General features: G+C 36.3%; 3 protein-coding genes across 13 annotated transcripts; 1 reads left to right on the top strand and 2 right to left on the bottom strand.

The window, feature by feature from the left end:
- Positions 1-1,303: 1,303 nt before the first annotated feature.
- Positions 1,304-2,293, top strand: LOC130713451 (rop guanine nucleotide exchange factor 12-like). Its single transcript, XM_057563216.1, has 4 exons — positions 1,304-1,418; positions 1,551-1,705; positions 1,797-1,871; positions 1,963-2,293. The coding sequence occupies exons 1-4, from the start codon at positions 1,304-1,306 to the stop codon at positions 2,257-2,259; spliced, it is 642 nt and encodes a 213-aa protein (XP_057419199.1). The 3' UTR covers positions 2,260-2,293.
- Positions 2,294-4,716: 2,423 nt separating this feature from the next.
- LOC130711494 (uncharacterized) lies at positions 4,717-9,612 on the bottom strand. Of its 11 annotated transcripts, none has more exons than XM_057561154.1 (14): positions 9,424-9,612; positions 9,193-9,292; positions 8,778-8,865; positions 8,120-8,227; positions 7,848-8,015; positions 7,576-7,730; positions 7,307-7,471; positions 7,120-7,200; positions 6,799-7,037; positions 6,478-6,690; positions 6,307-6,399; positions 6,118-6,219; positions 5,469-5,816; positions 4,717-5,050 (listed from the first exon to the last, which is right to left on the bottom strand). In XM_057561154.1, exons 6-14 carry the CDS (start codon positions 7,631-7,633, stop codon positions 4,982-4,984), a joined length of 1,368 nt encoding a protein of 455 aa, XP_057417137.1. In that variant the 5' UTR covers positions 7,634-7,730; positions 7,848-8,015; positions 8,120-8,227; positions 8,778-8,865; positions 9,193-9,292; positions 9,424-9,612; the 3' UTR covers positions 4,717-4,981. The 11 variants fall into 11 exon arrangements, with proteins under 11 accessions (XP_057417137.1, XP_057417135.1, XP_057417128.1 ...); XM_057561152.1 differs by having other exon boundaries at positions 7,304-7,471; positions 7,579-7,730; XM_057561145.1 differs by having other exon boundaries at positions 7,304-7,471; positions 9,424-9,611.
- Positions 9,613-9,877: 265 nt separating this feature from the next.
- On the bottom strand, positions 9,878-12,393 carry LOC130711496 (1-aminocyclopropane-1-carboxylate synthase 7-like). Its single transcript, XM_057561157.1, has 3 exons — positions 12,076-12,393; positions 11,378-11,667; positions 9,878-11,079 (listed from the first exon to the last, which is right to left on the bottom strand). Exons 1-3 carry the CDS (start codon positions 12,244-12,246, stop codon positions 10,212-10,214), a joined length of 1,329 nt encoding a protein of 442 aa, XP_057417140.1. The 5' UTR covers positions 12,247-12,393; the 3' UTR covers positions 9,878-10,211.
- Positions 12,394-12,659: the final 266 nt, after the last annotated feature.

Raw genomic sequence — 12,659 nt, 5'->3', positions numbered from 1 at the left:
CCCCAATTACAGCGGTTGAGTTCGCAGCCGCTGTAAAAACCGAAACACGAAGCGTATTATATGCTTTTACAGCGGTTGAGTTTTGTAGCCGCTGTAAAGACGGAAACACGAAGCGGATTATAGGCTTTTACAGCGGTCGATATATGAACCGCTGTAAAAGCCATTACTATTAATAGCGGTTATGTTTTGTTCCACTATTTACAGCGTTTATGATCAAACCGCTGTAAAGATTTAGTGAAAAATTAATTCTAGATTTAGTAATTGTTCCACATGAGATTCGAACCCAGGTACCTTAAGCTATTTCAAAATTACTTTCCACTAGGCTCAGGTTAGATTTATGTTTTGTCTTCGATTTATTGCTATTTACTTTCCACTAGAACCACTCACTTAATCCAAATCCCATAAAACCCTTATTTTTGTTCCACTACAACTCTCGATCTGCTACCTCAATCTCTCAACCGCTGTGCTCCTTCTCCCAACCGCTGCGCCGCTCTCCCTCCCACGCTCTATCCCACTCTCCATACTCCATCGACCTGCTGTCGAAGCTCCGATCTGTTCTCGTTTCCCTGTCCTTCCCTCCCACTCTTCATCGACATGTCCCTCTCTCCCACCAGCGAATTTAGTGTGGAGAATTCTGAGACGGAGCGAGCCGCAGAGGAAGCTTCGTGGAGAAAGGAGGAGGCCACAACTGCAACTGCGTGGCCACGGTTCACGCTTCTTCCTCGACGGTTCTGCAGATCGGACTGATATGGATGCTGATTTTAGGCAGATTTGAATAGTTAGGTTTAATTTAGGATATATCTATTTTTGATTTTAAGCTCCACGCCGTTCACCCAAGGTCGCAGTCCCTCTCGACGCTTTTGCTTCCTCACCCAGGCCTTCTCTTCCATCGAAGTCGCAGCGCACCTTGCAACTTCGTCACCCACTCCGACAAAGTCGTCGTTCTTCGTCGAAGTTGCTGTTCTCTGTCACGCTCTCTTTGCCGCGTCGTTACCGTCCTTCATCGATTGATGAGTCATGTTAGGTATGCATCTTCTTGCTCTATCTCTATATCTTACGCTTAAATGTTCTGTTTCTTTATATGTTTATCTGCAGTTTTGTCATTTTAGCGTGCACTATTAGAGATATGTCTAACTCTATATTAGTTTTGTCATTTTAGCGTGCACTATCTCTATACCTCACTATTAATGTTTGAAATACTGAACCGCAAGATTTCATAGAGAAGTATGAGTTTTGGGTTTAGTTTTTAATTGGTGTTTGCAGTTCGTGTCTATAAATATAACTAAGCTTCAGCAATTCAGAAATGGAACAGATGAAGGAGAGATTTGTTAAATTGCTAGTGGGGGAGGATATGTCTCGTGGAGGAAATGGTGTTTCATCAGCTCTGGCACTGTCAAGTGCATTCCCAAACCTTGCTGGTATGTTGACTTCTGCTTGAATCATGATGGATAAACATTATGATGTTACTTCCATTTTCATGAGCTCTTGATAGAAGAAATGTTTCAAATAGCTCTTGTCAGTTTCTCATTGTTTTCTTGCTGAGAATGCAGCTGCTGTTTTTTGTGAACAAAAGTGCCTAGAGTCGATGCTTCCCGAGAGGAAAGCCAGATGGAGAAATGAAATCGATTGGCTTCTATCAGTGACAGATTATGTTGTTGAGATGGTTCATACTCAACAAAAATCAAAAGATGGATCCAGCATGGAGGTAACCCTCCTCACTCACCCTACTTTTCCAATTTTCCTTATTGTCTCTATGATAGTTGCTATATGATTGATCATCATCTTTGAATGAATAGATTAAGACTACGCGACAACAAACGGATCTCCATATGAATATCCCTGCCTTAAGAAAGCTTGACAACATGCTTATTGTAAGATCACTAACCAAAATGATCATTATTTTTCTATAGATATGTCTTAATCGGTTGTTAGCTCCTAAAACAAATTGTTGATGATGAGCAGGATTGTCTAGATAACTTCAAAGACCAGAATGAGTTCTACTATGTATCAAAAGATGCAGATAAAGATAGTTCAAAGAGAAAAAATGATGACAAGTGGTGGTTACCTACACCTAAGGTTCCTGCAGAGGGTTTATCTGATGCGGTGAGAAGGTTTCTGCAGTATCAAAAAGATTTTATGAATCAACTACTTAAAGCAGCGATGGCCATAAATGCACAAACCCTATTGGAGATGGAGATCCCTGAAAGCTATATTGAACCCCTACCCAAGGTAAGTAAAAAAGAACTAGTATCTACATAGAAGTTTTCTTGATTTCATATATTTTCACATTATATCACAGTTTGACATGTTTCAAAGTATTGGCCTCACCACTTGTTTTTTATTTTCCTTGATTCAGAGTAAAAATTGAACAGAAAAATAATTGAAATGAATGGAGTGGAGGTGCCGAAGCTACGAGCCAATATCAAGAAGCTGCAACTGCAGAATTGTACATGATGAATTGGGTGTTATGATATTGATAGTGGTTGTGTTTGTGGTTAATTTTCCAGGAGCTTAACTTGGGGAGGAAAAGGGTTAGTTAAGTTCATTCCTTTACACTTTGCAGCATGTCTAGTTACTTGGTTTTGAACAAGCATTTGTTTTGTAAACTTTATGGTTACTTGTGTTTCAGATAAAATCACTTCAGCATGAACTTTTGTGGAGGAAAAGGAAGGATTTGAGTGTCCAAATGAGGGAGCTGTTGTGAAATGTGATTTCTCATTACCTTGAATGATGATTTTTCATTTGTTAATGGAGATAGTGCACAACTTCTGATTTTTTTTTCAACCTTATTTTTATCTTTGCAGTGAAACTAGTTGGGAAGGTTAGCTAGTGGTTCCTCCTAACGCCATTGTAATTATGAGCTTGAGCTAGTGCCATTTGAGAAGGTAAGTTAGTAATTGGATATGTGAAACAATTTGTTGCTCATTTGCATTTCATTGGTGAATCCCTTCAACCATGATTTGCAGTTATGTTTAATGGAAGCTGAAAAGAACTACATGCTAGGATTGGACTTTAATATTTGCTACTTTCTTTGTACTAGATAGTTGAGAATTACTACTATCTGCATGCTAAAATTGTCAAATTCCTTTGATTTTCTTCTAGGATATGGAAAATGGAGGATGCTATAGATGGTGGTGCACCTTTGGATTATGCTTCAAAACATGTTAGCTCTGAAACAGTGTCGAGTTAGAGTTGACTTCATATGAGGTTTTCTGTAGTAGTGTACCTTAGATACATGAAAATTGTAGTGCTTTTGTAGTAGAAAGACATTGTTTGCAGAACTGTTGCACTGACAAATTACTCACGTGTCTCTGTTTTTTATTTTTTTGACTTTACATTGTATACCCTAGTCATTTTAATATGTAAGTACAAGGTAATCTTTGTGATATTGTAGCTGCTAAGTACCTTTTGCCTTGTGATATAGCTGGTAGTCATTATATATATATATTGGTTTTGATATGCAGAAGTTTCAATATGCTGTGTTTAGTAAATGATGATCTTTTGGCTGAATAGGTACCATTCATGGGCAACCAAAAAAAATTAAAATGGAGGACTCAATTACAGCGGTTGGTGTTAGGAAACCGCTGTAAAAGATTGCTCAAGTACAGCGGTTATTATGGAGTAACCTCTATTGTACGTATGTATTTACAGCGGTTTAAGTATAGGAACCGCTGTAATTAAGGAATCTTTTACAGCGGTTCGAACCACTGTAAACTCATTTACAGCGGCGAGATCTACAACGGTTCGGAACAGTCAAAAACCACTATAAAAGGGCAAATTTAAGCGCTGTAAAAGGCTATTTTTGGTGTAGTGATAATTAATTCAAGTCAGATTAATGAGTATTATTTGAGCATGAGAGTAACAATACTTTGAAATGAGAGGTATATGATAAGAGTCTATGGTTGGTATCATTTGCAACTCAGTTCATTAAATAAAATAAATTACTATTCGTAATTTCTTGTTACTTACATTCAACTGATATTCAAGTTCACTACATTTTAGTTTCAAAAAAAAAGTTCACTACATTTTAAATGATTCCAACCTTGCCAATGCCATGATGCTGAAAGCTAGGCTTGGTCTCCACCTAGCTGTTGAGCACAAACAAACGCACACACGTGTGTATAAACCATTGATTCAGTAGCCCCGTCTAGTCTAGTGTATTATTGAAAGATTGACTCTGATTTTTTTGGTTAGAATATAGTACATATAGTACATGAATGAGAACCTCTGAAAACAACTTAATTTAATCCAATTCTCATAAAAAAATGAATTAAATTTTACACGTAGATGGATTAGAGGGAAGAGAGATAAAATAAAAATAAAGATGTCATAAGTGAGACACTACAAAAAAAAGTATTTTTTAGTGGCGGTCTATTTTGCAATTTGTGGCGGTTTATAACCGCCACTAATTGATTACGTGGCAGTCACTTGCCCGCCACCTTTCCGGATGCCACAAACGTATTTGTGGCGGTTTTCACTCGACCGCTGGTTTTACATGCAACGATAATTTGTGGCGGTTTTTGACCGCCACATTGACCGCCACAAAATATTTTAACGACAGCTGGATACTTTTGAACTGAAATTCATGTTTTTGAGCTATATTACTATCACCTTAAAAAGAGGAAATTTTATTCTTTATAAATTTCTTATGATAAACTTATATAAAAGTCGAATAAGTCACAATTAAATTCTCTATAATACAAAAGACTCATGAAATTTCAACTACTTTTAAAAGTGATCATTAAATTCTCTATAATATGAAAGTCTCATAAGTAACCATTAGATTCTTGTGCCAAGATTTACCAATCAAAGTGTTGCTATTGTCATAGCCCAACTTAAAAGCTAAGAATACCTTAGCAACCACGACAACGCAATTACCACAAAATGCTAAGAACACCTTGTTCATAGTTTTCTCTAAGTATGAAACTATGGATACATAAGAATACTATGTTCTATACAAGTTTAGAACTCAATGTATTTTTCAAACATAATTGCTATCTAATGAAGATTCTCCTTGCTGTGTTGGATTAGCCTCCTCATTCCCTTGATCCTGTGAAAGATATAAACATGTATGATTAAGAGTATCTAGCATGTCAAACTTAATCATAAATGTAAAAAATTTGTACTTCATAACAAGTATAAAGAGTAAAACACCACAAAAATACATAAATTCACCCCAAAATGACACTAGAACCCAACCCCAATTGAGCACTATCTGTAAGAAATTAAACATGAATTTGGCATTCATTCACCATCACATATCAATTTGGCAATTCAGCCATTGATTCAAAAATGACATATAAGTACAAATACATGAATTGACACTAAAATGACACCAGAACAGAACTCAACCTAAGCAATTGGGAAATCCAGCCACTGATAAAAAATCACATATGAATTGACATGAAAATCAGAAAAGCAATTGAAAGAGTTGAACCTTAGCAAAAGTAAGAATATAAAATTATTACCATTTTAGTAAAATTCCCAAACAAAGCTGCCAAGTTTGCAGCGATATGTCCTTCCTTCATTTGCATGTATGCAAAAAGTACAGTTTGCAACGTCTTGATATTCTCATCTGAGGCGGCTAACTTAGTCTTTAGAGAATTAAGTTCTTCATTTAATTGAGTAGATTCAGCTGAAATGATGGAGTTCTTCATTTGTGTGGTAGTGGATCTAAAGGCAACACTATGAAGAGCTCCTACACCTAGTCCTCGCACACATCCAGAGTGATCTGGCCCCAAAACTTTGGCAAGGGCGTCATTTTTTGAAACCTCGGAGAAATCAAGTGTTTGACTTAGCTCTTGCTCAACCAACACCTGCATATATTAAAAGGAGCAATCGGAGAAAGCAACAACACAAGCAAGGTTATTCACGCGTACAAGGGAATCCAAACAGCAGAAAAAATAGCATATGATCATGGTGCAAAAACAGAGCAATAAACCAGAGAAATCAGCAGCAAAATTTGAATGGTGTGTTTCCAAAAGACTCAATTTGTTTGTTCATCACATTTTATCTTAAACACCCATATTATTCAAGACAAGCTTGATTTGACAGCTCATATATCAATTTGTTTTATGCATTCAAAAAAGATTTAAACATGGGACATTTGTAACTTACCCCCACGGATCTTGCATCCTCATTGACATATGACCCATTGCTTTTCTTGTGAGTTGCAATGTACATTTCACCTCGGCTTACTTCACGCCCAAGCTCCATTTCCTACACATATACGTGTGATCCAAATGTCAAATAAAAATGATTAAAACAACCCATTAATGTTAGCAAGCAAAAACACGAGATATTTACCATTTCATATTGTCTCCTTGAAAGAAGTTTAGATCCTCCAGTGTGAGGAATAGTTTGTTTTTTACGTGCCTCGGAATTCCTTTGACATAACTCCTATTATATAAACTATATATTCATTAAAATATAATCTAAAAAAGATAATGGTAGGTAAACAATAAATAGAAATTACACCTGATATTCTTGTTTCAAGTGATAATCAACAAATGATGACCATTGATCCTTAGGAACTCCATCAGGGACATTAGCAATAAGGTATCCTCTAGAATATGAAGGGTCATATTTCGAATTCCATAATTTCAACTTGCCATTCCTATACTTTCTCCCCATGATAAGAAGACAATAGCGCTTGGCAAATAATTCCAAGGTCTGAAAATGAAAAAGATTCTTCATAAAAACAGTAAGGTTAGTAGGTTGTAGTTAAAAGACAAGAATTATAGTATAATTTCAAAGTTTTAAAGCATATCAGAAAATATAATTTACATATCCATATACCTTCAAAGTGTTAAAACAGTCATCTTTGTACGGATCAACTACTTCTTTCCAACTTTCAAAATTGATAGGAACATTATTAGGATCTAGGACAATACGGCCACAAGCTCCTGAAAGGAGTGCTGCAGCTTGTCCACAAGCTCGCCTTTGCCTATCAAACGGCACAATTATGAGCTGACCTTTAGGCATATCAAACACATCTGTTATTGTCAATTGGATCGTCTTTTGGTTTCCATGTTCATCTATTAAAAATAGGTTAATATTAGCATGCATGAATACATAGGAAAAATAGAAATTATAAATTAAAAAGGAAAAAAGTACTACCTATAGCTTGTACAGTCCATAATCGAGTGGACTCTCGTGTACTAGATGATGTAGGTGAGCGCTTAGCTTTAGGATCCACGGCTGTTCAAGTGTAGAAAATGGGTAAAATCAGCATGTTTATGCTTATGAAAAAATAAACACAATATAAGCACAACTTAAATAAAAACAAGAACAAGTTACATACTACCAAATGATGGAACATGTGCTTGAGAATGGGGTAGTGGTGGCTCCATATGAGGCATATAATGTTCTTCAAGTGAAGGTTGACGCGTCAAACTTGAAGTGCCATATACTCTAGTTGGGGCTTGAGAAGAAACACCGTCCTTTGAGCGCTTTTCTCTAGGATCCACGGCTGTTCAAGTGTGAAAATTAGATTAAAATCAGCATGTTTATGCTTATGAAAAAATAAACACAATATAAGCACAACTTAAATAAAAACAAGAACAAGTTACATACTACCAAATGATGGAACATGTGCTTGAGAATGGGGTAGTGGTGGCTCCATATGAGGCATATAATGTTCTTCAAGTGAAGGTTGACGCGTCAAACTTGAAGTGCCATATACTCTAGTTGGGGCTTGAGAAGAAACACCGTCCTTTGAGCGCTTTTCTCTAGGATCCACGGTTGTTCAAGTGTGAAAATTAGATTAAAATCAGCATGTTTATGCTTATGAAAAAATAAACACAATATAAGCACAACTTAAATAAAAACAAGAACAAATTACATACTACCAAATGATGGAACATGTGCTTGAGAATGGGGTAGTGGTGGCTCCATATGAGGCATATAGTGTTCTTCAAGTGAAGGTTGACGCGTCAAACTTGAAGTGCCATATACTCTAGTTGGGGCTTGATAAGAAACACCGTCCTTTGAGCGCTTTTCTCTAGGATCCACGGCTGTTCAAGTGTGAAAATTAGATTAAAATCAGCATGTTTATGCTTATGAAAAAATAAACACAATATAAGCACAACTTAAATAAAAACAAGAACAAGTTACATACTACCAAATTTCTGACCCAGATAATAACTTTGGTTTATCCCTTTCTTCAATTGTGCCATCAAAGTGCCTCTCCATCGATCTAAATTTATGGTCCCTCTCTAGAAATCTCCTGTGACCCATAAAACAATTTTTTTGACTATATTTCAGCCGGCAAGGGATTGTATCAAAGTTACATGTTGGACAAGCATATGCAGTATAAGTGTTCCACCCGGATAGAATATTAAGTCCTGGGAAGTCACTAATTGTCCACATAAGAGCTGCTCGCATTCTAAACACTTCATTCATGAAAAACTCAGGCTATGCCTTGGACATGGAGGAGTTAAACTAATACTCATCTGGTTTGTATCCTAATTCAGAACATGACAGTATTCAATGTCACATTGTCTCTGTAGCACATATCAACCCAGATGAATTGCTCCAAATACATCATGACTAGAAAACACAAGCTACCCCTTAACTTAAGACTGATAAATCAATCATGAATAAAGTAGTGTGCTTAAAGAAAAATCAGAAATTTCAGTTGTCATAGCAATTGCTCTATCAAGTATCAACTCATCAAACTAAATCAGATTTAACGAGGCAATGTTCACTCTCCATTGTGGAGTACTTTGATTTCAATTTCACTCTCCTCCATTGGAAAATTTCAGTTCAATTTTTACCTTGAAGTATCTACTAAATCTGATAATACTCCCCTGAACTGTTCCTATTGAAGCTCTCACCAGCAAAACTCTTAGCAGATGCAAAAATCTAAAACCACATACACAAAAAACCCACAATCAGTGATGAAATCGAGATGTCTCTACAGTTATGAACATAAGCAAATCAATATATATTCTAATATAACAAGCTACATAAGATAACAAAACCGAACTTCAGCTATGGGCAAAGCTTAGTTGTGACTCAACTTAGGATCATTATCTTTGTTAATGGCTTTTTCCATAGTTATCAGGAACTACAGAGACATCAACAGTGAGTCTCGTTTCAACATCAAAGCAGAAGAATGAACCTAAAATAGAGTGTTCTTATGCATAGAGTGTTCAGATCCAGACAAAAGTAGAAGATGCAAGAGCTTACACAGAGGGTTCTGATGCAGAGAGTGTTCTGAATCTTCCAAAATAGAGTGATGAATCTCGAAATTCTGAATTCTTCCAAAATAATGATGAATCTCGAAATTCTGAAACAAGATGTAGATCAACAACAATGAAGAACAAGATGAAGATAGATCAACAACAATGAAGAACAAGATGAAGATAGATCAACAACTATGAAGAACAAGATGCTTCAATTCAAAGCACTGTCACTCACCGATTGAACGATAGGATCCAAAAGAGTTAGGGATCAAAGCAAGGGTGGAAATAGAGCACTTCCATGGCGGTTTGAAGCTCTCCTCGTCGTGAATCAGAAGCTCGCTCTCTCTGTTCGTGAATCAGAAGCTTTTTCCGTTCGTGAATAGTGAATACGTATCGGGTTGAACTCGCTCTATCGTGAATACGTATCGGGTTGAAATCCCTAAATTTATTCCTGACTTTTTTTTTCACAAAAATAATGGAAAAAGGAAAGATTAGTGGCGGTCTAACTGTGACCGCCACAAACTGCATGCCACTAAAATTAACTTTTTTTGTAGTGAGACATAAAAGAGATAGATAAAATGAGAACGTGAAAAAAATGAGAATATAGCTAAAAAAAGAATGGTGCTTGCTATGGTACCTTGAGTCAATTCAAGACGCGGTACCCAAAATGAGTTAAATTAGTGGTAAAAACAGTACATATATACAATACAAACACAGCATCTTTCATTTCACATTAATATTGATACAAAAGGAGTACTTTCCAAGAACTTGCTTAAGTAGTTAAAGCAAGCAAACAAGAACAAGAACAACTAGGACACTTCACGTGAATATCTGTTAAATTTTCCTGATAATACCCACAAATAAAAGAATTTACCAATATGGTCAGAACAGAACCATTTGAAAAAACAAATTATAGTGATAGTAGGCTAGTAACAATGAAATATAATTATCAAATAACATCACAGTTATTCTCCACTAAGACCCTGCATTCACAGGAATTCGAAATTGACTCCTTAGTGTAAACTAGAACACCTTTGTGTCAGTCATTCGTTTCATGAAGTTACGTATTCTCTCCAATGCCACTTCCAGTGTCTTCTCACTCATGTTTGCAAAGCACACCCTGAACCAACCAGGTTCATCACAATGGCAGGAAGATCCTGGAGAGATGTTCAATTTCACTTCATGCACAACTGCATTCCAAATCTCCAATTCCCCTTCCCTTGTTGGCTTTTTCCCCAACAAAGGATTCAAATTCATCCAGCAAAAAAGTCCTGCATTCCCTTCCAAGCACTCAATGCCAACATTTCTCAAACCTTCAATCATCATTTGGTACCTCTTCCTCAGTCTCTCTCTGTTAATCTTAATATAACTCTCAGTGAATTTCTCATCTGATAACATTGTAGCCAAAAGGTGCTGTGTCTGAGAGGAGATTAATGTGAAACTTGACATTCTTCTTGCTGTGGTCACAACCTTGTCATTGTATGAGTAAATGGTGCCAACTCTGAAACCTGGAAGACCAAGATCTTTGGAGAGGCTATAAACTATGTGAACTCTCTCTGCATTTTTGTATTTTTGAGCTTCAAGGATCTCTGCTATGCTTACAAACTCTGTGGAGGAGAAGACTGAGCCTGAGTAGATTTCATCTGAGACAAGGTGGATGTTTTTTCGAGTCACAAAGTCAAGAATTTCCTCTAGAACTGAGCGTTGAATTGTTACACCTAAAGGGTTTGATGGATTTGTGATTAGCACTCCTCTCACTTTGGTTTTCATGGATTCTGCTTTTTTGTATGCAGCTTCTAAAGCTCGTGGAGTGACTTGAAAGTTGTTTGAGCTGTCACAGTGGATTGGAACTATGTTCACCCCAGTTCTCCACCTCAAATCTCTATCAAACCTGTAAAACATGAAGAAGAAAATTGATTAGTCTTAAAAATATCATATAAAATCATTCGCGTGGGTTCAGTAAATAGTTTAGTACTTGTTTGGACTTTGGATACATGACTGAAAATTAAATCTAAAACTACAGTAGTCAGTAGACAACCATCATAGCTAAGAGAAGTTGTTTTTGTGCACTGCGATGTTGAAACTTAGTTTGAGCAAGCATGCAGTTACTTGTTTCCAAAGAAAACTAAAACTTGAACCTATGTAAAAGGTTCTTAGTTAATGTACATAGCTACATGCTTCATTCTTACCCTGGATAGAAAGGGGTTGGAACAAGTAAAGCGTCTCCTGGGTTTGCAAGAATGAAAGTTAAGAGCTCATTGGCAGCAGTTGCTCCTGCTGTGAGGACTACTCTGTCAGGGTCAAATTTTGCTCTCCCTCCTCTTATTTGTTCCATGAAGCTTGCCATTGCAGTTCTGAATGATTCAAGTCCATGATAATCTTGGAACAAAGCATTCTCTCTGAAACTAGTAACCCCTTTTCCCCAGGTAAAGGCCTCAGCGTGCTCTTCCAAGTACTTCTCCAGCAAATCAAATGAAACCTGAATGGTTCAATATAAGAATATTAGTATAGCTAGTTCATTAAGTATAGACGCTGTCATCAAAACTAGGATTCTTATGTTGCTTTGCTTTCTTGCTATATTTTGAATTTGAGATAGGAAAATGTTGGATATAGGTATCTAATGGATATGAGAAAGGAAAAAAACTAATTAACGTGATATATAATATATGATGTGATAAGAAATAAAATTGGAGAAAAAAATAGGTGTATGTGGGGTGTTTAGAATGTTTGAGTGTCCACAAATCCAGGGTGACACAGGAAAAGAAGAGAGAAATTAAAAGTAAGAAATGTGGTAAAAAGATATAAAGATAGGAAGAAAAATGAAGTGTATGTGAGGCTTCCGAAAAGTTTCGGTGTGATGTCTGAATATCATTACTTATATACTTACTTGATTCTCTGCCAATCCCATTTGTATAACTCCTGGGGAGTTGGTTATTTCATCATAAGGGTTTTCATCATAGGCTTTCCACCCAGCAAAATAGGGAGAGTCTTCTCCATGAGTATTAGAAACTGCAATTTTTGAAAGCTCCACACAAGGTTGCTCTATCTCAATCCCCATAATAACAAAAGCTTACTCTTGCCAAGAGAAAGGGAAAAGGAAATGAAAAATGAAAGACTTATTAATTATTTGCAAATAAGTCTTTAATAATAGGAAGCAGAAAGCTTCTGTTAAGACAAATTAAGAGGAATAGAAGAGAGAAGCTGAAGTAGATAGCCGTTGATTGAGCTTGTCAAAATCCTTCTCTATATATAGAGTTTGAGCCTGTGCTGAAAACACGTTCACCAAAGAATAAAATTCAATTATTAATTTGATATAAATTAAATAGAAGCAATATTGTACCACTAAGTGTGGTCATCAATGGATACACATTTATTTAGTTTAAGCATATATCTCGAATTCTAATATCTATCAAGAAGTTACATTAAATACTTAGTAGCTAGGAAGAGTTTTATTATTTATAAAATTCTTAT

The sequence above is a fragment of the Lotus japonicus genome, chromosome 4 (assembly GCF_012489685.1).
Source record: "Lotus japonicus ecotype B-129 chromosome 4, LjGifu_v1.2".
NCBI classification, from domain to species: Eukaryota; Viridiplantae; Streptophyta; class Magnoliopsida; order Fabales; family Fabaceae; genus Lotus; species Lotus japonicus.
Note: the sequence above shows the minus strand (reverse complement) of the source record. Positions and strands in the feature narration are given on the sequence as shown.